General features: G+C 34.6%; 1 protein-coding gene and 1 long non-coding RNA gene across 6 annotated transcripts in view; one reads left to right on the top strand and one right to left on the bottom strand.

The window, feature by feature from the left end:
- KIFAP3 (kinesin associated protein 3) overlaps positions 1 to 22,599 on the top strand; it is a 178,875-nt gene that overhangs the window by 112,538 nt on the left and 43,738 nt on the right. For all 5 annotated transcript variants that reach the window (XM_042975506.1, XM_042975505.1, XM_007077026.3 and 2 more), the window contains 6 exons: positions 2,858 to 2,966; positions 4,685 to 4,797; positions 5,323 to 5,488; positions 6,116 to 6,241; positions 10,073 to 10,171; positions 15,434 to 15,519. In XM_042975506.1, coding sequence (XP_042831440.1) covers positions 2,858 to 2,966; positions 4,685 to 4,797; positions 5,323 to 5,488; positions 6,116 to 6,241; positions 10,073 to 10,171; positions 15,434 to 15,519 — 699 coding nt within the window. The remainder of the gene's footprint in view (positions 1 to 2,857; positions 2,967 to 4,684; positions 4,798 to 5,322; positions 5,489 to 6,115; positions 6,242 to 10,072; positions 10,172 to 15,433; positions 15,520 to 22,599) is intronic.
- LOC122235740 overlaps positions 2,955 to 22,599 on the bottom strand; it is a 28,922-nt gene continuing 9,277 nt past the window's right edge. Inside the window, exon 3 of the long non-coding RNA XR_006213760.1 lies at positions 2,955 to 3,021. This is a non-coding gene — a long non-coding RNA (uncharacterized LOC122235740). The remainder of the gene's footprint in view (positions 3,022 to 22,599) is intronic.

The following is a 22,599-nucleotide window of genomic DNA, read 5'->3' as shown; positions in this document are numbered from 1 at the left end:
CATCACTTCAAACAGCACAGTTAGGGAGTAGCCAGTCAGAAGAGATTCCTGAGGCATGCAAAGTTCTGCCATAATCATTCAAAGATGTTTGGGTGGGGGGATGGGGGTAGTAGAGGTGTATGTGAATTCAGAGAGCTGTGGGGGTTGGCCTCTGGTCACTGGTAAATAAGTGAAGTCAGGTGCCAGAGAGTCTAGACACAGTGATTTCAGTCTTGAGTCTTTGGTATCTGATACGCAATATGGGACCTGTCTGATTGAGCACTGTTGCCTCTTCATGGCACAGGCTGAAGCCCTTTTAGTGCTTTCCTGTTAAATTAGTAAAAGATGACAATGGACATAGTTAAAACAGAACAAATCTAGTTTTAATATTTCCTAGTTGTCAGCAATTACACTTACTTTTGAAGTGCCAGGGGTAGCAATCAAATTAGAGACATAATGTTGCCCATGGAGTTTGAAGGAAACTATTATTTTAAAATGTGAATGCTTTAATTAAAATTGAAGTGTTTCTCTTTCCTATTATGAAAAACTAATTCTATATCATGATACATTTCATTCACATTTAGTCCTAATTTCTCTTGATTTGGGGGGGGGGGTAGTTGGGTAAGATTTCAAACTGTGCATTATTTTTTAAAAATCTAGCCCGTGATTACTTCACCACAGGATTTAACATAGAAATTACCAAAAGCAAACAACACCCCTCAGCTTCTAATAGATCACCTCTAACCCCATTTGCAAGGGCAATTTTCATACTACAAGGTCAATTTCAAGTAAATAGCAACAGATAATTTGCTTTTGTAACAGATTTTTGTTATTATAAAGAAGTTTGTTACATCAGTAAAAATTTGGAAGAAATCTATAGTAAATTTTTAATTAGAGTATGAAAAACATACTAATTCGAGGATTATCACATACATTTTTATTGATTTGTACTTTTAATTGGCAATTAGCATATAGATAGGTAGCAAAATCTATTAAATGTATATCCAATAGATTAAGATTATTTTAGTTTTGCCATAGAATTTTTTTGTTCTATAATATTATTAAATGTTAATGATTCCTTATCTAAAGATTCCATTAGTAGCAACATTTGTGGTTAAAGAGCTGCCCTCTGGAAAAAGGCATGATATATTGCTAACTACTCACCTGTTACAGTGTTTTGTAGTTCTCAGCATATATATAAGTATAGTTTTGTTAGAATTGTACTTAGGTATAATTTTTTGGAGCAGTTGTAAGTGGATCTGTGTTAATTTTGGTTTCCAGTTGTTCACTGCTAGCACATAGGAATACAATTGATTTTTGTATGTTGACCATACATCCTTTTTGAAACTTAAGTTATCTGAAATTTACAAAGAGAATAATTAAAACAAGATTTAACAGAAGAGGGTCTAACGAGTCAACAAATAGCTATTATTCACTTCCTGTATATACAGTGCTGTGTTGGATTCACAAAGGCATGTTGATCTAAAAAGGTATTGTAGTGCCCTGAGGCAAAACATAAGAAATTCTTAGGTAGCAAATTTTAGGACTGACTTTCCTATGTCTTAGCCATTTGACTTAGAGAAAAATGTCTTTACATAGTATACACTCAGTTAATCTGCTGATTTACCAGTCATAGAAGACTAGCTTCTAAAAACTATAGCATAAAGTTCATTTCTCCTTTATTATAGCAACCATCTTTCATCATGACAAATCTGGATTACAGATAGATGGCATAGGTAGCCTACCTTTTCCTAGATTTCTGCTTTTCTGTCTGTTGCCTTTCAGACCCACCTTCTCTTTCTTTTATCATTAAGTAGAGTTCTTTTCTCATTTTATACCCATGCCCATATGATTGGATCCAGCCCGGAGCTTCAGTAATCAACCATATGTAACAATTCCTAAATCTCCGGTGCAAACATCTCTTATAAACTCAGGGTTGCATTTATAACTTCTACTGAATATCTGTACCACACTATCACATAGGCAGCTTATTAAACTCAACACATCTAAAACCAAAATGACTGTCTTCCCTTTAAAGTCTTTCTACTCTAGTTTCTCCTGTTTGGTAAATGTGGACACCACTGTCCATGTTGGTGCTCAGTGCAGAAACCTGGGAGTCATCTTTGACCCTTCCTCTCCCTTAACCCCAACATCTAGTCAGTTATTAAATCCCATTTTGATTCTCGTTCCTAAATACAGCTTTAATCCATCCTTTTATCTCCATCCCCGTGGCCCCATGTAGTCCAAGAGTCATCGTCTTACCTGGACTTTTCCTCTAGGCTCCTAGGTGGTTTTCCTACATTTTCTCGCTCTGTTTCAGTCTGTTTTCCACACTGGCCAGACCTTTTTGAAACACAGATCTTATCCTGCCATTTTACTTACTTAGAAGCCTTTAATGGCTTCCCATTATCTTTACAATGAAGCCCCAAATCTTTAACATGTACTTCAAGACCCTGCATGATTTGGCTTTTACCTTCTTATATCTGAACACTATTTCACTCACTCCCAACCATGCTTGCCTTCTTTTCTTCTTTCTTACCTTGTATCCTTTGCACAAGCTATTTTTTTTTTTTTGCTCAGAATGCTCTACTTCTACATAATATTTTAAATTCCTTAAATGCAAAGGCTGTATCTAATATTCCTCCTGTATTTTCCATTGTACTCAGTAGTTTACATTTAATAGCGAACATCTAGTAGTTAATCAACCATTTATTCATTCAGTAGTCCATAGTGAGAGCTTACCACTTATATGTTGAAATGTATTATATTATTCCCATCACAGAATCTAAGATAATACATTGTAATAAAATACATCTGGTGTTTTTGATGCTTTTTTGTGTGGTTTTTTGAATAAAATATTCCATGTGCTTTTTGCTAGTTAATGAAGATGCTGTTTGAATGTTCAGATGAACGAATTGACTTGGAACTCATTTCTTTCTGCATTAATCTTGCTGCTAACAAAAGGAACGTACAGCTTATCTGTGAAGGTTAGTGCCTTTGAGCTTCATAGATAACCTTTAATCATATGGCAACCGGCAAATTCTGGAAAAGAAACAAGGAATTAAGAATTATAGTAGCTGTGTAAATCTTATTTTTAAGTAGTTTTAAAAATTATAGCTTTAATCTTTAAAGATCAGATAGATTCAGAACAAATACTCTTATATCATGAGTAGAAATACTTACCTTTAGTAATATTTTATAAACCAGGGTTTAGTTACCCTTAATTAAATTTCATTTTTAAAAACATTTCTAGAGGAAACAAAACTTTTTATTTACAAAATAATCTGTTACAGTGTAAGATAATAACAATAAAAATGTATCAGATATTTGTTTCTATAATACCTTCGTAAAATAGCTTGTCATGCATTATGATATTTCAGAATCTGCTCAATAGTTTTTTTCTTATTTGGAAAGTATACATATTTGTTTTCTGTTTTTTGTTTTTTTAAGGGACAAATGAGCAAATAGGAAAAAATTAAAATCTTTTCTTCCACTATCCAGAGATAATCATAGGTAAAATTTTGGTACAATGCTTCTGCAGATTTTTAAGATAAAATTTGGTTTTTGTATCTATATATGGTGACATTTTTTTAAGTTATATCTTGAATCTCATTCCATGTGATTAGATATTTTATATAAAATAATTGCCAATAGTGGCAAAATAATCCATTAAAGGATTTTCTATAATTTAATCAGCTATTTTGGATATTTAGTTTGTTGCCACTTCTTTTCTGAAACAAACCATGTTGCAGTAGTTTTCCTTTCTCTGAAACTTCATATTTCGATTTTTATGTTCTTAGGATACATTTTCTGGGTCAAAAAGCATTTACATTTTTAAAATTTGTGGTGCATATTCCATACACAGAAGAGCACATACTGTGTGATACCATTTATATGAAATTCTACAGCAGGTAAAATTAATCTATGTTTAAAAAGAAGAAAGAGGGGCGCCTGGGTGGCGCAGTCGGTTAAGCGTCCGACTTCAGCCAGGTCACGATCTCGCGGTCCGTGAGTTCGAGCCCCGCGTCAGGCTCTGGGCTGATGGCTCAGAGCCTGGAGCCTGTTTCCGATTCTGTGTCTCCCTCTCTCTCTGACCCTCCCCCGTTCATGCTCTGTCTCTCTCTGTCCCAAAAATAAAATTAAAAAAAAAAAAAAAAAAAAAAAAAAAAAGAAGAAAGAGAAGGGGCGCCTGGGTGGCTCAGTCGGTTAAGTGTCCGACTTGGCTCAGGTCATGATCTCACAGTCCGTGAGTTTGAGCCCCGCGTCAAGCTCTGTGCTGACAGCTCAGAGCCTGGAGCCTGCTTCAGAATCTATGTCTCCCTCTCTCTGCCCCACCCTTGCTCATACTCTATCTCTCTCTGTCTCAAAAATAAATAAAAACATTAAAAAAAAAATTTTTTTTTTAAAAAGAAGAAAGAAGGAAAATAAGCTGAGGAAGAGGAAAAGGAGAAGTAAAGTGATTACATTTGGGGATGAAAATTGAGAAGGGACACTTTCTGGAATGAATGGAAATGTCTGTATCTTGATATGGGTATGAATTACCCAGGGGCACACATTTAATCAAAATTAATCTATTGTACACTTAAGATTCAGGCATTTTACTGTATGTAAATTGGGGTTTTTTTTGAGAACTGTAAACTAAACAAATTTTATTAAACTTAAATGAACCTTAATTCTATTGGAGGAGTTTTCTGATTTTTTGCAGGAAATGGGCTAAAGATGCTCATGAAGAGGGCTCTGAAGTTTAAGGATCCATTGCTGATGAAAATGATTAGGAACATTTCCCAGCATGATGGACCAACTAAAAATTTATTTATTGTGAGTATAGTTTCTTTCTTTCTATTAAAACAGCCTGAGAATTGAAGCTTTAAAGTCCTACATTTGGAAATAAAACTCTTACTGAGCTCTTATCAGTATTAACTCATGACTCAAATTGGTTCTTTTGTTATAAACTTTCTTGTAAGTTTAGCTTCCAGAAATCCCATGCTCAATTTTAGAGTTGTTTTCGCTTTATGATCCCAACCCCTAACACTTCTGTCCTCACTCTACTTGTCTTGCCTTTTAAGCAAATGACTCCTGAGGCACCTGGCTGGCTCAGTTGGAAGAGTATGCAACTCTTGATCTCAGGGTTGTGAGTTTGAGCCCCACTTTGGGTATAGAGGTAACTAAAAAAATATATAATAAACTTTAAACCGATGATTCCTATAGCAATTTGGCTCAAGATTATTAAAACAAGAGAATCACATTTGATACTTACTTTTTCTTCCTGTGGATTACATTATTAGATTGGTTCTTCTGCAGAAATCGTATTTTAAATTTGTATTAAAATTCTGTTTTATTTAGGATTATGTTGGGGACCTTGCAGCCCAGATCTCTAATGATGAGGAAGAGGAGTTTGTGATTGAATGTCTGGGAACTCTTGCAAATTTGACCATTCCAGACTTAGACTGGGAATTGGTTCTTAAGGAGTACAAGTTGGTCCCATACCTCAAGGATAAACTAAAACCAGGTCTGTGCTAAGTATTTCCGTTTTGCGTAATCATTAAGTTATTTCTATTTCTTTCTGTTGCGGCTGAGAGCAACTGCTAGAGCAGTATTTTGTGACCATTATACTAGGTAATGTGTTTTCTTCCCACACCTCAGCTTTCAGCTCTAGTTCCAGTTTCTTCCTCCCAGAAAGGTGATCACTAGGTCTCCTGTTAGATGTATGTACTCTTTTTCCTAAAAACGTGTTATCTTAATATTGGTTTCCTTTCCCTACCCTGCTTATTTTTTTATCCTGCCTTTTAAAAATTACCAAATACCATATCCTCTTTGCATGCATGCATACCTGTGAACACACCAAGTTCTTTGAGCCATTCAAATGACTCTTCGGTTTTCTGTATTTACATTGTCATTCATTTACATTTGCAGAGAGGTGTTATCCTTCAGTGCTGCCCTCCCTTACTAGTATGAACTATCTTCTTCATTGAGCATAGAAATAGGAAGAAAGGACAAAGTTACAAGCATGTGAAGGATTCATAAGAACTGATTTAATAGCTTACAGTATATTCTCTGTGCATTGAAGTTTTGGCAGTATAAATGGATTTGGATCAGGACATTTCAATGAAAACTTTCTGTGGTTTGACTTTATTAGGTGCTGCAGAAGATGACCTTGTTTTAGAAGTGGTTATAATGATTGGAACTGTATCTATGGATGACTCTTGTGCTGCCTTGCTAGCCAAATCTGGGATAATCCCCGCACTCATTGAATTGCTAAATGGTAAATTATAATTTGTTTCAATTTACTTTTGTTAATATATGAACAGGCTATTTACATTTTTAAATATAAAAGATCTGCAATCATGAAATACTAATATTCTGTCCTTCTGTTGAGCTTTGTGTTGATTGAATTGGATCTCCTATCTTTTTTTAATGTCTTGATTTCTAATCAGGAAGGTTCATTTGGAAGCATCCTATTCCCTTCTAGGTCCAATGTTGTCCTCTAAACGTTCCGTGGTGAAGAAAATGTTCTCTATTTGCACTGTCCAACACATGTGGCTGTTGAGTACTTGAGATGTGGCTATTGGGACTGAGAACTTGAATTTTGTATTTAATTTTTAATTCAATTAGCCACAGTGGCTATGGTTACAGAATTGGGCAATGAGGCCTAGATGGAATTTTTCCCTTAACTTCATATTGCTTTTAAGGAGCCAGGGTTCATTGTTTTCCACACTGCATACAAAATCTATCTGAACCTAATATTATTCTATTAGCGTCAAGTTCTCTAGGACTTTGTGTTAGTCTACTCAGGCTTCCATAATAAAATACCATAGACTGGATTGCCTAAACAAATACATTTATTTTCTCATAGTTCTGGAGGCTGGGAAGTCCAGGATCCAAGTATCAGCCAATTTGGTTCCTGGTGAGCCCTTTCTTCCTGACTTCCAGAAGGCCGCCTTCTTGGTGTGTCATCACATCCTCACAGGGCAGAGAGTGTGAGCTAGCAAGAGCGAGCACACACGCAGTGCTCTGGTATCTCTTCTTAAGGGATACTAATCCTGTGGGATCAGGACTCCACCCTTATGACCTCATTTAACCTTAATTACTTCCTTATAGGCCTGTCTCCAAATTAGAGTCACATTTAGGTTAGGGCTTTAAGGTAGGGATTTTGGAAGGTATGGGAAGCCTAAAATAACATTCTAATCTCAGGCTTTCCTGCCAGGTATAATAAATCTGCATTTTGTATTATTTTTCATAGATTTTTTTGAAGTATAACAAGAAAAATACAAAAATATAGCTCAATGAATTTTCAAAATGAGCACACCCATGTTACTTCCACTCACATGAGGAAATAAAATATCACCATCACCCTAGAAGTCCCTCTTCTGCCATTTCCCAGTCATTATCACCCTCTCCAAACTGGTGTCTATCCTTTCTTTTGTCACATGTAGATTTCTTTTGCCTGGTGCTGAGCTTTATATAAGTAGAATCCAGGGTTTTTTGGTCATACGTTATAAAGTGAGATTCATCTATGTTGTGTTAAGAAGTGTGTTTCTTCTCATTGCTCTGCAAATATACGACTGTTTATCCCTTCTACTATTGGCAAACAATAGGATGGCTTTTGGGGTTGTTTTTTTTTTGATAGGAGAAGGGCTATTATAAACATTACTTCTATGAACATGCTTAAACTTTTCATTTGATGAATATATGTATTCATTCCTTTTGGACATATGACTAGGAGTAGAATTGTTAGGTCATAGAGTCTACATAAGTTTAGCTTGAGTAAATAATGCCAATCTGTTTTTCAAAGTAGTTGAGTCAGTTTTCAGTCCCACCAGCAATGTGCAAAAGTTCCAGTTGTTCTACATCACCTCCATGTCTGGGCAATATCAGTCTGTTTAATTGTAGCCTTCAGAGTGGTGGTTTTAATTTGCATTTCCCTAATGACTAATAATTGAGTACCTGTTTGTGTTTATTGGCCAGTTAGTTATGACTAATAAAGTTAAATACCTATTTAAGTCTTTTGCCCATTTCTCTCTTTTGAATTTTTAAGTTTGACTTATAAATTCTTTAACATAATGCATTTAATAGGTCATCTAGAGATAATACCTCCATATTTTGAAGTGTTCCTACATGTTGTGTGTGTGTGTGTGTATATATATATATGTATATGTATATATATGTATATACATATATATATATACATATATATATATGTATATGTATATATATGTATATATATTTACTTTGGTCCACCCTTCTCCCAGCCAGGAGTTTTCCAAATGAGAAACAATTAAAAGAGAGACTAGGTGGTTGGGAGGTGTAAATGAAGACAATGTAGTTGGCAGAGTGAGAATGAAGATTTTGTGATGAGCTGGAGAAATCTGGAACAGAATGACTGGTTTTCTTGAATTGCTGTTCCCCCTTGATTGTGATTGAGGGAGCTGAGACATGTACAAGGCAAGCTGACAGAGCCAGCTCACAGTGTCTTACTGTGTCTTAATGTTCTCTGCCATGAGGTTATCATGAACAGAGGCTATATGCTTCTCTTTTTAAGAAATACATGGATTTCCGGGAATATAGTCAATAATACTATAATAATTTATGATGTCAGGTGGTGACTAACTTACCATGGTGAGTATTGAGTGATACGTAGAATTGTTGAATCACTGTTGTACACCTGACATAATTCTATTAAAACCCTTGTGGTCAAGTAAGGGGATACTGTATACCGAGAGAGTAATTGGTAGAATTTTAGCCCAAGTAGTCTGGGAGAGTGGCGCATTGGCAAGTTAGTGAGGGAAATCCTTTGGAACAGATTGGACTTTAAGGGTCCCGCACTTTATTCTACACAAATAGCTAATGCTCTGTTGACCTGTAAATCTGTGTCTAACAGGTATCATTGAACAAATGCCAGGAGTTGATACAAAACTATTAATAAATGAAATTTCATAACCAGTACCTAAAAATTAGATTTCTATAAGTATTTGCTTTTGCCATTATATATTAATCAGTGGATATCAGCTAACCTATTAAACTATTCTTTATATAATATTAAACATTTATTAGCTTATGATATGCAACATTCCTTTTACTATTTATATAATCAGTTACATTAAAACTAAAATAACTTATTTCATGACAATAAGCAAAATTTAATGTTGTTAACATTATTCAAGAATAATACCTCTTGGGGTGCCTGGGTGGCTCAGTCGGTTAAGCATCCGACTTAGCCTCAGGTCATGATCTCACAGTTTGTGAGTTCGAGCCCTGCGTCGGGCTCTGTGCTGACAGCTCAGAGCCCAGAGCCTGCTTCAAGTTCTGTGTCTCCCTCTCTCTCTCTGCCCCTTCCCCGCTCACACTCTGTCTCCCTTTCTCCCTCAAAAATAAATAAACATTAGAAAAAAATTTTATAAGTTTTTCTACCAAAACCTTAGAATTTAGAAGGTGTGATTTTTTTTTTTAAGAACTGTTTTTCTCATGAGGAGTCAACATTATACAGACAAAATATAGAACCAGATTTATTTCATAAATTAAAATTATTTAAAAAATTCTTACGACGGACAAAAAACAAGTGTTGGTAAGTGTCGCCATTTCACATTAGGGCCATAGAAGTTAATTTAATCAAGGTATTTATACCTGGAGGCAAAATCTGGTGAGAATTAATTACAGAGAAACACTGGTACTGTGTTCTTACACCAGTCTTGTCCTTCAGTGCTTCCTAAGTCCAGCCAGCCTGATCTTTTGAGACCATCTCAAGTAGTCTGATGTAAACTCAGAGCAGATATAATTTCTTTTTTACAAAATCTTAGTTTTATCTTTGTATTTCAAAGTAATTTACCTATGTAGTTTAACTATAACCAAATTTACTAAAACTTCTGAAATTGTGTTATAAAATTTCCTGATCATCATCATGGAATTTAGAAAAATATCTAAATAAAGATATAAATGATATATGCCACCCATATATTATAAATAACTCAAATTGATTACCCTTTACTTGTCTCCTGTCCCTTTTAGTTTTCTCATTCTCCACTATTCCAATCGATGTATTTCACTTTTGTGTAGAACTATAGAATTCTCTTATTTGACGTTTTCTGCTTCCTTTCAGCCCAACAAGAAGATGATGAATTTGTGTGTCAGATAATTTATGTCTTCTACCAGATGGTTTTTCACCAAGCCACAAGAGATGTCATAATCAAGGAAACACGTATCCTTTTAATGTTTACAACAGATAATGACATTTCACATATTCAGAAAAGATGCATCTTTACATATTTTTTCCTAGCAGATGTTCAAATGATGTGGGAAATACCAAGCCCCAAAATAATTTCAGAGGGCAAGCTATTTTTCATGGAAGCTCTTGACCCCAAGTCAGCGTACAGGTAGAATAGCACAAGCGATTTTATTAACTTATTGGGCTGTGATTCCTAAGAACTTAACAAACATACCAGAACTTTCTTCTGTGTTAACATAATTTAACTATCAGATGTTCCTGGTACTATTCTTAGTACTCTTTCAATCTTACCGTGTTCACTCTACAAATCTATTCCCATGGCTTCAGCTACCAACTATATGCTAAGTATTTAGTATCTTCAAATTCTCTTTCTTGAGTCCCAGGCATTTGTTTCTAACTGCCATCTGGATGTCTTCCACCTGTTGAAAGAGCTGTTACATGTATTACAATCAAAGAACCCGAATTCTAAGTTACCTTTGCCACTTACAAGCTGCAGGACCTTGGATATGTTATTTAACCTCCCTTGAGTATAAAATCTTGCATCTATAAAATGACCATAATCTGATAAAAATGATGGGAACATCTCCTGCCTTGTACGACTGTTTTAAGTACTGATGGATTTAAAGTGCCTGTAATTATTTCCAACACACAGAGATACTCAATAAGTGAGAGTTTATCATTATTGCATTGAAAAGGGTACTTGATAATGCCAACATCCTCCCCTGTATCCTCCTTCTGTGTTCACAGTGGATAATAACAGTACCATCCATCAGTCTCGTAGCTGAGCATTTTGTCTGCTACCTCTTTTATGACACGTAATTGGACATTCATAATGCAGACATCTGCCAAGTTCTAATCATTAACAGATAGTGTTTTAAGTGCTAGATTTATAAAAAAGTCAGTCCCTGTACTCAAAGAGTTTATAGTCTAATTGGAGAGACAGACAAGTAAATAAGAAATATTAAATTATAACCCAGTGTAGCAATGTCATAAAGGTATATGCATTGGGCACAGGAAAGAATATGTATATCCAAGGATATATATAGAACCGAGTCTGGGGATGTCATGTAATGCTGGCAGCAGAAGTGATATCTAAGCTGCATCTGTGTGTGTGTGTGCATGTGTGTGAGTGTGTGTGTGTGTGTGTGTGTGTGTGTGTGTGTGTGTGTTATTGTGGTCATCTGCATGTTTGTGTACCCCCCCAAAAAAAAACTATTTTTGAACTTCTCTAGTAAAATACTTATTTACCCATGTGAAAAATCTAAAATTAAGATAACCTTAATCTGTTTTTCTAGAGTTCCCCCTTTAACTCTACAGTGCACAATTTTCTCTTAGCACACCCAAATTTTTCATCATTTATCAGATAGGACCCATCTTCTTGCCTCTTCGTGTGCCTTATCAACCTCAAATGCATTTCTCTCTTTCTTTACCTAATAATCTCCAGCTCATTAAAGGTAGATTTATAAGCCATCTTTAAAGTTAAGCCTTTCTAATCCAGTTAAGCCTCCCTCCTTCCCAGTAGGAGTAATTTATTTTCACCTCCAGTAAAGAACTTTAAATTGTATATTTATATGCCTGTCTTTACCAAAGGTTTTGAGCTCTTCAAGCTCAAGGACAAGCTTTTGTTTTCCTCATCTTTATCTATACTCAAAATTTAACATAGCACCTAGCATGTGGGTAGTACTTAGGTCAGTGAACACGTGTCTAAAATTAATTAATTTTAAAATTAATACATTGGAAGACTTTTTTTTTCTTTTGCATGATGATGGGCCATCGCTCAAAACATTATTTTAAAGTCCTCTGATCTTACATTCAAAGTCAATGACACATGCTTTAAGTATCATCTTTGGAGAAAATTGCCTTGTTTTTGAGATTAATTACTGGAGTCTCTGAGAGTCAAATCTGAGTAACAACTCTAAACTCAGAAATGTTGATTTCAATATGGGCTATCAATAATGCAAACACTGTTTTGCCTTAACTAGAGAGAGCTTCCTTCATCATAAGTAATATTTTTTAAATGTGGCTTATAAACTGACTCAGGAAAATAAATTCTAGATACACTCTTTTGAGCAGTATTAACATTAGAGTAAATTCCTTCTCCCCAGTGGTGTTCCAGGGATTTTTTTTTTTTTTTGTATTAATAGTTGCTTCATGAAAAAAGGTTCTGTGATAAATGAATTTGGAAAACACTGAATTAAACAGGTTTTCTTGCTACAGGGTCTTCTTGGAAACCTTAATATGCTTTTCTGGGTTGAGCGAATCTGAAATGATATTTTATAATAGAATATTTCTATAACTACAGAAGACACTATAAGAAACACATGTTAGAAAATATGAAAGTGAAAGCATAGCTTTCCTAAGGTAACTTCTTTGAAGGAGACCTTTGTTTACATGTCACGCCATAGGGTTTTTTTTGAAGACTAAGGAATTAAGTATTTATGGTACCTACCAAATGCTAGTGCATAGTGAGTAAGTGTCTCTACCCTAGTCTATTTAAAATGTACTCTCAGTACCTTATTGTCAAAGTTCACAGTATTAAGACCACTTCCATTTGATTTTTCTTGTCAGTGTAACTTTATTTTCTCCCAAGTTCAGTTTCTGTGAAGCCATTGAATCTGAAGTGAGTACTTTTTAAATAGTTATTCTGACGAATATAACATGTTGAAAATGGAAGGAATGGGACAGAAAAGATCTGCTGATTTAAAATTTTTACAAAAGCATCAAGGAATACTACTTAGATCCAATGCTTTCATCCATGCCTTGAGATTGTAAAGATTGCTTGAGTGCTTTTGCCCAGTGTTTTGGTGTCCAAAAGCCGGGATTTTTGTTGATGTCAATGATATCTAAATATGTCTTGTTGTCTTTTGTCACATAATTAGGAACTATTAAAATATTTCACTATAATTTTAAGTACTTTATCGTGATTTTGGCTATACTTAAATTTTTAAGTGAAGATTTATTATATAATTATTTCCTTTTCCCGTTTTTAAATTTAGATTAATGATCAACATTATTTGATATAATTTTAAACAGAATGAAAGAAACTTGATGTTTAAGAAGGCTGGTATAGACTTATATTAGGTCAACATATGATTTATATTAAAATGTTTGGGATATTAAAAATAGCTCTCTGCACAATGCATAGAAATTGAGAATCTGAAATTGAGAACCAATGCTATTGTAATAATTTTCATACAATCCCAACAATGGCAGCATGGGAAAATAAGTCAAATTTGACTTGGTCCTTTTAGATTCTCTCTGAGAATATATTATTCTGTATTTTTTTCTACATTTTAAATGTATCCTCTTTTCCCCTCAAGAAAAATAGTAAGTAGCACCAATGAGTAGAAGATTAGGGTTAACCTCTGTCTTTGCAATTGCTGTGAAACTTGATAGAATTTTTTTCGGCATTGTAATCAGTGCTGCAAAGAATGTCATTTGCTTGTGTACATGTGTGCTAGAGTTTCTTGGAGGAAACGTCCGGCTTCTGTTTCAAATACAATTTTAACAAAGATCGGCTGTAAATATTGGAGATCAAGAAGTTTTTCTTCACTGCCTTTTTTGGATTCATTGGGGTTTCTTTGTTAATTTGAGTTTTCTGTTTTTCCTCTGTTTCCCCCTACTTATTTGTAGGAGTTAAACCCAATTTCAACATGTATTCTCTCCAGTTTTAAAGGACTGTATTCTTCTACTTGTAAGTCTAACGTCCCCACTTACATCTTCCATGGTATGTGATAGTGTAATCATTCACCTCATTTTTGTAACATTTTTCTAACATTTGAAACTGAATTATTATTTTAACTATTGCCTTTTAAAAACTAGTACTTATTCAAGACTTAGAATATGTTGACCTATTCCCTGTTTGCTATTTTTTTTTCTTGAATTCCATTTCTCTATCTCTCTGAGTTTCCTTTCATAATTATGTTCTCTTATACTGCTAAATGAGTATCTATGAATAATAAAATATATCTGAAAATAGCTAGCATGTTCTCTTTAATAATCATTTAGCAGAATATGGAGTTTTAGATTGCCAATTATTTTTCTCCACAATTCGAAGGTATTTTTCCGCTGTCTTCTTGCCTGAATTGATGACAGTGTGCCGTCTGTAGTCTGCTAATTATTGATAGCTGTCAGTGTCTGATGACAATTTACTTTTTTTTCCCTTATAAATGACTTGATATTTTGGCCAATAAGACCAGAGGAGCATTTCTGTATTTTTAAAGCCAAATAGCTTTATTAGAATTTGAGTTGGTATTCATCATCCTTGCTTGATTTCTCTAAGTATCATATGTGATCTTTCAGTATATAGTTTTGTCTTTTTTTTCCCCTAATTTCAGGAAAATTTTCTTGAATTTTAGTTTTTAGTATTTGTTCTCTTTTATTAAAAGCTTTTATTGTCTTCTTTGGAATTTCTATTATGTTGGATCTTCTTTGCCTATCTTAAATAATTAGTCATTTTCTAATATTTTCTCTTTTTATTTGTTTTTAAATTTTACAAGTTTTCTTCCTTTTTAGCTTCCATTCCTCTCGGAGTTTTATCTGTTTTTATTTACTCATGTGTTACTATAAATTTAGTTCTTATATATCTGGAATTATTTTTACCTTTATTTTTGGTTCTTTCCTGAATTATTTTATTTCTTTGAGTTCTCTAACTTTGATATATATTGTTCCTATATGTATATTCTATTTTTTTACATTCTTTTATTTCTTTTTGAAGTATTGGATTACAGCTTTCATCTTTTATATGAAAATGTTATATTTTTCTCATAATCATCTACAAAATTTGACTGTGATTCTTTTCTGTTGCTATTTTTATGTGAAATTAATTTTCTGGAACTTTTAGGTGGGCCAGCTCTCTCAGGAAAGCTTAATAGATAGCTGTGTGGCTCTGGAGCTCCCTCTTCAGTTATTTTCATGAAGATATTTTCAAAAAGATGGCCTTGAAAATAATTTCAGTTATTTTCAAAAAGATGGCCTTGTACTTTCTGAGACTTACTGGTTCTGTTTTCCTTGCCCTTTTTTATTTAGTGTTTTTTTTTTTCTTTCTTATTTCTATTAATGAAATGAAATGAAATGTTAAATGTTTATGGTCAGCTTTTATTGATGACTCAATTTTACAACTTGAAGTTAGATTTCCCGGGGCAATTTGAATTTAGAGAAATGTGAGATTTTTCTAATATCCTTGAATAGGCTCAATCTCAAACACAATTTGCATCTTTAACCACTTTTATTCAGAGGCTCCAGCGTATCTTATAGATCTGATGCATGATAAAAATAATGAAATCCGAAAGGTCTGTGATAATACTTTAGATATTATAGCGGTAAGTAATTCTTCTTCTTATGCAAAGTGTAATAATAGTCTTTATTTGGTAGAAAAGAAAACTCTGTACATCTTTTTAGAATTTGGCATTTAATATAAATGCAAATTTGTATTTTGAGGAGTCTCTGAAAATACAGTGATATTAAATTCATATTTTAGTCATTAAAAAATGATTAAAGGCTTTCAGCCTTTTAAGTATAGGCTCCTTGAAGAGGTCTACATGTCTCTCAGAATCATTTGTTTTTCAGGGAAGTTATTACATTGGAGCAGGGGTTTGATGAGAATTTCTACCAGAATTTAATAGTCAGTTTTGCAGTTTGACCATTAAACTTTTTTAATAAGACAAATGTTATATCAATTATTTTTTCAGTGCTTTGATTTTTTTCATATGCATACACTTGTTTTGTCAGTTGCTTTGGAATGATGAAACATACAAAAATTGTGTTATTCATGACCTTAGAAGTTTTGAAAGGATGTATAACTGAAGGACTATAATCAGAAGGGTGATCTGAGTCCTGGATTAGAAACTTGCTCTCTGTACAGACTTTTTTCAGAAATCATGCTCCTGCTGACCACCTAGTCTTCTGCCTGGACTTGGGCCTTGCACCTGGGATGTGCCATACACTAGATTACTTTAAATGTTTTTCACCTGTGGCATACACAAAGTGCTTTCTTCTTTGAACTGGATTTATACCTTCTATTTTGGCTCACTTGATAAGAAGTTTCTTGAATATACCCTGAATATTCAGTAGTTTTCAAAGTTTAACTTAAGCGTTTTAAATGATCAGAATAACATTTTTAATGTTTGTTTGTTTGTTTGTTTGTTTGTTTGTTTTGAGAGAGAGAGAGAGAGAGAGAGAGAACATGGAAGCAGGAAGCAGGGAGCAGGGATGGGTGGGGAAGAGAATCCCAAGCAGGTTCAAGCAGGCTCCAGGCTGTCAGCACAGAGACCAATGCAGGGCTGTCTCATGAACCTTGAGATCATGGCCTGAGCCAAAATCAATAGTCGCACACTTAACCGACTGAGCCACCCTGGCCCGCCTTAGAATAACATTTTAAAGAATCAGTTAACAACTTTAGTAGAAGTCCTCTAAGTTGGCATTTATGCTAGTGATTTCATTATGAAATCAGACAGTCACTATCAGGTACTTCCTTGCCAATTTCCTGGATTTTATTTCAAAATTCATTTTATTTGATGTCATCTATTTTTCGGATTGGACTGAGTATATCATTACTGGCTTAAAACTAAATGAGTGTGTTGACATTTTTAGCTTTGATCTCTAAATTAAAATAAGGAAACTTTGCATATTAAATCCTTATTCCAGTAAGATGTTTCATACATGTAGACCCCTGGTGACAGGGTTTATGAATAGAGAATATTTATTTTCCTAGGGAATAATTTCATGGCTCATATACTATTTTCTAGTAGATCACTAAATTTAGTGTTGTGTATAAAGTAGGTAGTGTAAGAAAAAACTTCCTCAAGTTCTATTTGTGATTATCTTACCTTAAGCAATGAAGAAGGGAAAGAGATGTCAGTTTGTTAGAGAATGCCTTTAGCATACTTTTAAAATTGTCTTATTTGAGAAAAGTAGATGGAAGGCAGTAATGTTTGGATATGTTTGGTATAGAAAGTAAATTTGTGATAGTTCCAAAATGCCAGCTCAGTCTCATTATTAAAAAAATTAGTATAAAATATGAATATAAAAATATTTATTCCCAATAATTTCTAAACTCTGGGCTGAAATCTCTCATCTTTTTTTTTTAATTTAAATTCAAGTTAGTTAATATATAGCATAATAATGATTTCAGGAATAGAATTCCGTGTAAAGTCTCTCATCTTAAACGGGAATTTTCCCCACCCTGTGTCTACCTTTCTTTTCTATTCTAGATGGCTGTCCTAGCTCTCTCTTTCTCTCTAGAACCAATGTTTTGAAAAAACTGTCTACATATTACTTCCTTCATTTCTTCAGTTCCCCTCATCCACCTTTCAACCTATATGAATTCTAGCTTCTGCCTCCTTTGTTGCACTGATATGGTGCTCACTAAAGACACCTGGCCTTCATTTTTCTAAATCCAATGAACATTTTTAATCTTCATTTTACTTTGTTGATCTTATTGTCCTTAAAGGAACTTATAAATCCTAGTCAGAGTTAAAAATGTAAAATCACAAAGAAAATTATTTTAGGTTATTATATTCATAAAGAACCTTGTTGGTAAGGCCTCTAAAGAAGAACAATCAATGAAATGAAACTGCTGATATATCAGCTACCTATCTATGGCTCCCTAAGATGCCGTCTGATCACTTGACTTAGTATAACAAAAATTTGAATAAGTATTCTGAAGGTTCACCTAATCACTCTATGACTCTCTACACGAGATTTAACAAAGTAAGAACTTGATATGCCAAGTAATTTTGGACTGTTTCATTTCACACATTGGGAAACTTTAGTCTAAAAAGATATTTAGAATTATTAAACAGAATATTTAAAGATATTTGTGTGTGAATTATATGATTTAAAAGTCCTGCTCTGCTACCCAACTTCATCATATTCACAGCTGAGTTTCTTAGAAGAAAAGAAGTAGTCTAATATAGATGATAAAAGGGCTAGAAACACCCCGCATCCTGCTGGAAGAATGTTTCCTTACGTTTCTGCTACTATACACGTATAAGTGTCCAGGCCCTGGTTCAGTTTTGGCTTGATAGTAAGGAACTGCACCATTTCTCAGAACTTTTTCTCCCCTTCTCAGTTGGGTAAGGGTTCTGATCTTCAACTTTGGCCTCTATGATGTGACAACTTGGTCTAATAGAGTATTGCATCTAGAATACAATTAATTCTAGTTCTTTCACTTACTGAATAATCTCAGACATTTTATAACTTTTTGAAGATTCAGTTTACAGTGACACTTTTGAGGATTAGTGAGTTATTGTTAGGGTTAGAGAAAATATATATGAAGCATCTACTACATGATGGTCACTCTCTGTTTTGTTCAAACTAGACCAAAACTCAGACCTAGTTGAGAAGTTAATTTTTTTGTGTGTTTATTTTTGAGAGAAAGCACGTGTACATGTGCGTGCACATACACATGGGGGAGGAGCAGAGAGAGAGGGAGACAGAGAATCCCAAACAGGCTCCAGCTGTCAGCACAGAACCCGATGCGGGTGTCAAACTCACAAGCCATGAGATCATGGCCTGAGCCAAAATCGGGAGTTGGATACCTAACTGACTGAGCTGTCCAGGTGCCCCGAGAAGTTTATATGTTGATTAAATTCATGGACCAACATTTTCTTTCCTTGGTACAGTTAATAATCTATGTTATTTTCTGTCCATTTAAATATTTTAAATGGTATTGGAAAATAATCTGTTCACTGTTTGGATTTTAACTGTGGAAAATTATTTGGAGTATGTATTTTGGCCAGATATATTAATATTATTATTTATATTTTAAGATTATTCTACAAAATGGCTGAATTTGGCATTTTAAAGCTCCATGTCACAGCAATTCTAAATAGGGTAATTAACCAAAAGGCCTTGATTAGGACAGTGTGGTAATCAGGAATCTGCCTCTTCTAGTGTAGAAGTGCCTTATCTGTTAAATTACCCACGTTCTGAATCTGCAGTAACTTATTTTAATTCGGACTCAATTTATCGGCTAACCTCAGACCAGAGTGACACTCCTACCTGTCTAGGCCTCCTTATTTGGGAGAAATTTGAGGAGTGGGCTTTTTTAATGCATCAGTAAAATGACAGCTTCTCAGGTTCACTTGAGACATAGCTGCCAGTCCGGTTCTTTGAGCTCAGACTCTATTACTGATCATGACTCAGGGTGCTATTTGCTTGTCCTGAATCTTTTTCAAGAGTAAAACAAGAGGAAATTGGCTTAATTCAAAACAGGAGAAACTTTGATTAGACACAGCAAAGATGATGAAACACTAGAAATAAGCTGCCAAGGGAGAATGTGAAGCCTCCATCCAGTAAGCATTAGTAATAACTACATAACCAACTTTCTGAAATCGTTAGAAACCTGCCTAGAATGGGAGTGGATGATCTCTTAAGATTCTTTTCACCACTAGGCTTTGATATCCTAGTGTTCTCAGCATGGCTGTGTTCTAGAACAATAATAAATCAAAAAAAAAAAAAAAAAAGAAAGCAAAGAAAAAGAATGAGAATATTTGTAGTTTAAGGCAATTTGTCTTTAAGAAAACAAACTTCATTTTTACTCAGAACAACGTGGAATAGTTAAGAAAAATTCGATACCTTGTGGTGCTTGGGGAAATATGCCTTCTGCCGTAAAGAACTTGTCCCCCAAATTATGGAAATGTTACATTAGTGATGACTTGTTTAATGAATTTGGGCCTAATCCCTCAATTGGCAACTTAAAACAGATGTGGGGTGGTAGTACTCTTTGTACCTGGAGGGTTATATGGTTGGTGATGTGGTCTCTATGGCCTCATGAGCAAGTTGTCACCTGTCTGACTAGGCCTTACGTGTAGCTTTGGGAGGCAGGGATTGGAGTAGCTGCAGTGAGTAGGGACACGAGGAGAGGAGCCTAGCTTCGTTTTCCAAGGGGATATATGGCAGTTGATCGTTGTCTCTTCTCTTCCAAGCCTTGGGAATCCTGAAGGGAAGAACAGAACCCTCTACACATAGAGAGCTTCTAAAACCCCAATTAGATTTTTATCCTTAAGTACTTCCTCAACTTTGCGTGAAGCATTTGAGGACCTCAGGAATTCTTTCCCAGTTGGTAAAAAAAAAAATCCCTCCCCTGACATTATTGGGTTGTAAAACATTTAATACATGTTTATTAAGGACGTACTGTGTCAAAACACTAAGGCACTGGGAATATAAAACTCAGCAACACAAAGTCCCTAGAATACAAAAGTTTACATCCTAGACTCTAGAGAATACAGGGTACTGTCATCCAGAGGTGAACTTGCCTTCCAGGAGCGGTACTACTCTATGGCCCTAGCAAAAGATGTTCTGCACTAATGGTACATTGTATCTACAAGGTGTTTATGGGAAAAGGGATGTCCCTAGGTTCTCTGGTAAAGGATTAATGTCTGTTGTCTTTCTGACCAGCCACAGGCCCCTGTGATCTGATACTAACACAAGTTTGTGTCACTGAGATTTTGAAGGACAGCCCTTTCTCTTTTAGTAAGTCTGTGATCATGGGAAAATTGTGTATATTTTAGTAACCTGGAATTAATATCTAGTTTTGGTATTTTAAACTTGAAAAATTAGGTGCTGTCTTTATTCCCGGATAGTCAAAATTATATTTAATAAGACTGGTGTTTTAAAATGAGATAAACCATTGTAGGTTTACATATAAACTCTAAGACATCAATTGGTATGGTCCCCACAAAAATTGCCAGGCCAGCCTGTGTCCTACAGAAGTTTATTAATCTTGCCAGCAAGGGAAAGCAGTTTAAAAAGATGTCTTATGACATCTTGGAAGGGACAGTTGGAGAAACTTTCATAGGATTAGATTAGGATTAGACTTCATAGGATTAGATTAGAACCGGGTTAGAACTCAGGTTATTTCAGGGCTGGCTTTCAAAAGCAGGGAATGGGTGGGGATTGGGTAAAATGGGTAGACAGCAGTCAGTTTTAATTGACTTAGTGGTTGAGTATGGGCACAGAGCAGAGAATTTTTAAGTGAGTAGTTGACAGAAAACTACTGAGGTGTTCTTTCCAGAACAGGTGGAGTTGGTTCTTGCTTCTTTTATAGTTTTGGTACCAGTTTTCATTGGCTCGGATTTGTAAGTGAGATTTTTTATTTCTCAATTCTTATAATCAAATTGGGTTTAGAGAGATAAGTTTGGTTAGCCCTCTTTTGGAGTTCATTTTTATATTGTATAAACCTGAAAGGCATAAATTTAGGATGTTCTTCTAGCTCATTAGAATATAGAGTATATATATGTATGATATGAATGTGATCGTATGTATATGAATGTATATGTATTCCTTGCTAGCTTTATGCATGTTGTTGCTTTATTGTGTGTGGTTTTCCTTTGATTGGCAATACTGGATTCAAAAGAACCCAAGCATAGTACAAAAGATAAAAATCATGATTTCTTAATTAAATAAATTTCATTTAGTTCTATCTTTAACTTTGTGGCCTGACTGAACATGATATTTGAAATGATATTGCACAGATGAGCCTCCCCAGCACTTTAAACAGAGGTCAAAGAGAGCATTGTATTTGAGGTCCTGTTAGAAAATGTCATTCATAGTCAAGACTAAAGGACAAACTTGGGATAGTACTGTTGAGAAGGAGGTAGTATGTGCCTAAAAGTCAACAGTTCTGTTATGTGTGTGTTTAATTATGTGTATATCTATATTTACTTATCCTATACATATCATTGGGGTAAGTATTTTCTACGATATAAAAGGCATCTGTTTAGCGACTATTACCTTAACCTTAATGAGCAACTAAATTACTCTAGATCTGCTTTAATTTAGTATGAAGAAGTGTATTAAATAAACCATATTACATTCTCAATTAGGGGGCTGTCACATTAAAGGAGAAAGGAAAATCTGTTTTCCATCAGCTGTGTTAGAACACAAAGCAGATCTATGTAGCTCTATGTTATCCTATAGTGTGTTAATCAGATACAAGGTGTGACGGAAGCCAGTTACAAAGAGTTTTTCTGATAGTGAACAGGCTCTGATAATAGGCTGGGTGAGGCTTCACAATGTTTCTATGGTTAAGTAGTGAACAAAATGATGTAGGACTTCAAAAAGGATGGCACATTCCATTTAAAATCAAACCATAAGTCTTTCATGACACGTAGTTTTTATGGAAACTGAGTGCTTAAGATCATGTCAGGAGCTGAGAAGAAAATAAAAAAGCATGTGTACCTTTAAATACAAGACAAACTCAAGTCTCAGAGCAAGGCTATCAGGGTACCATTTTTGTGAAAAGAAGTATTTCAAAATGAAGAAAAAATAACTGTATTCCTGGTGTATTTCCACAACAGCTTGATAAATTTTTATGACGTATCTTGGCTGTGGTTGAGCAGTAACATCCCTGAATTCCCAGTTATTTCCTGACAATGGGGGAAGGGGATATTTAAGAG

This window comes from Panthera tigris, chromosome F3 (genome assembly GCF_018350195.1).
Source record: "Panthera tigris isolate Pti1 chromosome F3, P.tigris_Pti1_mat1.1, whole genome shotgun sequence".
Classification (NCBI taxonomy): Eukaryota; Metazoa; Chordata; class Mammalia; order Carnivora; family Felidae; genus Panthera; species Panthera tigris.
The sequence above is the reverse complement of the archived record's forward strand: the minus strand, read 5'-3'. Positions and strand labels throughout refer to the sequence as shown.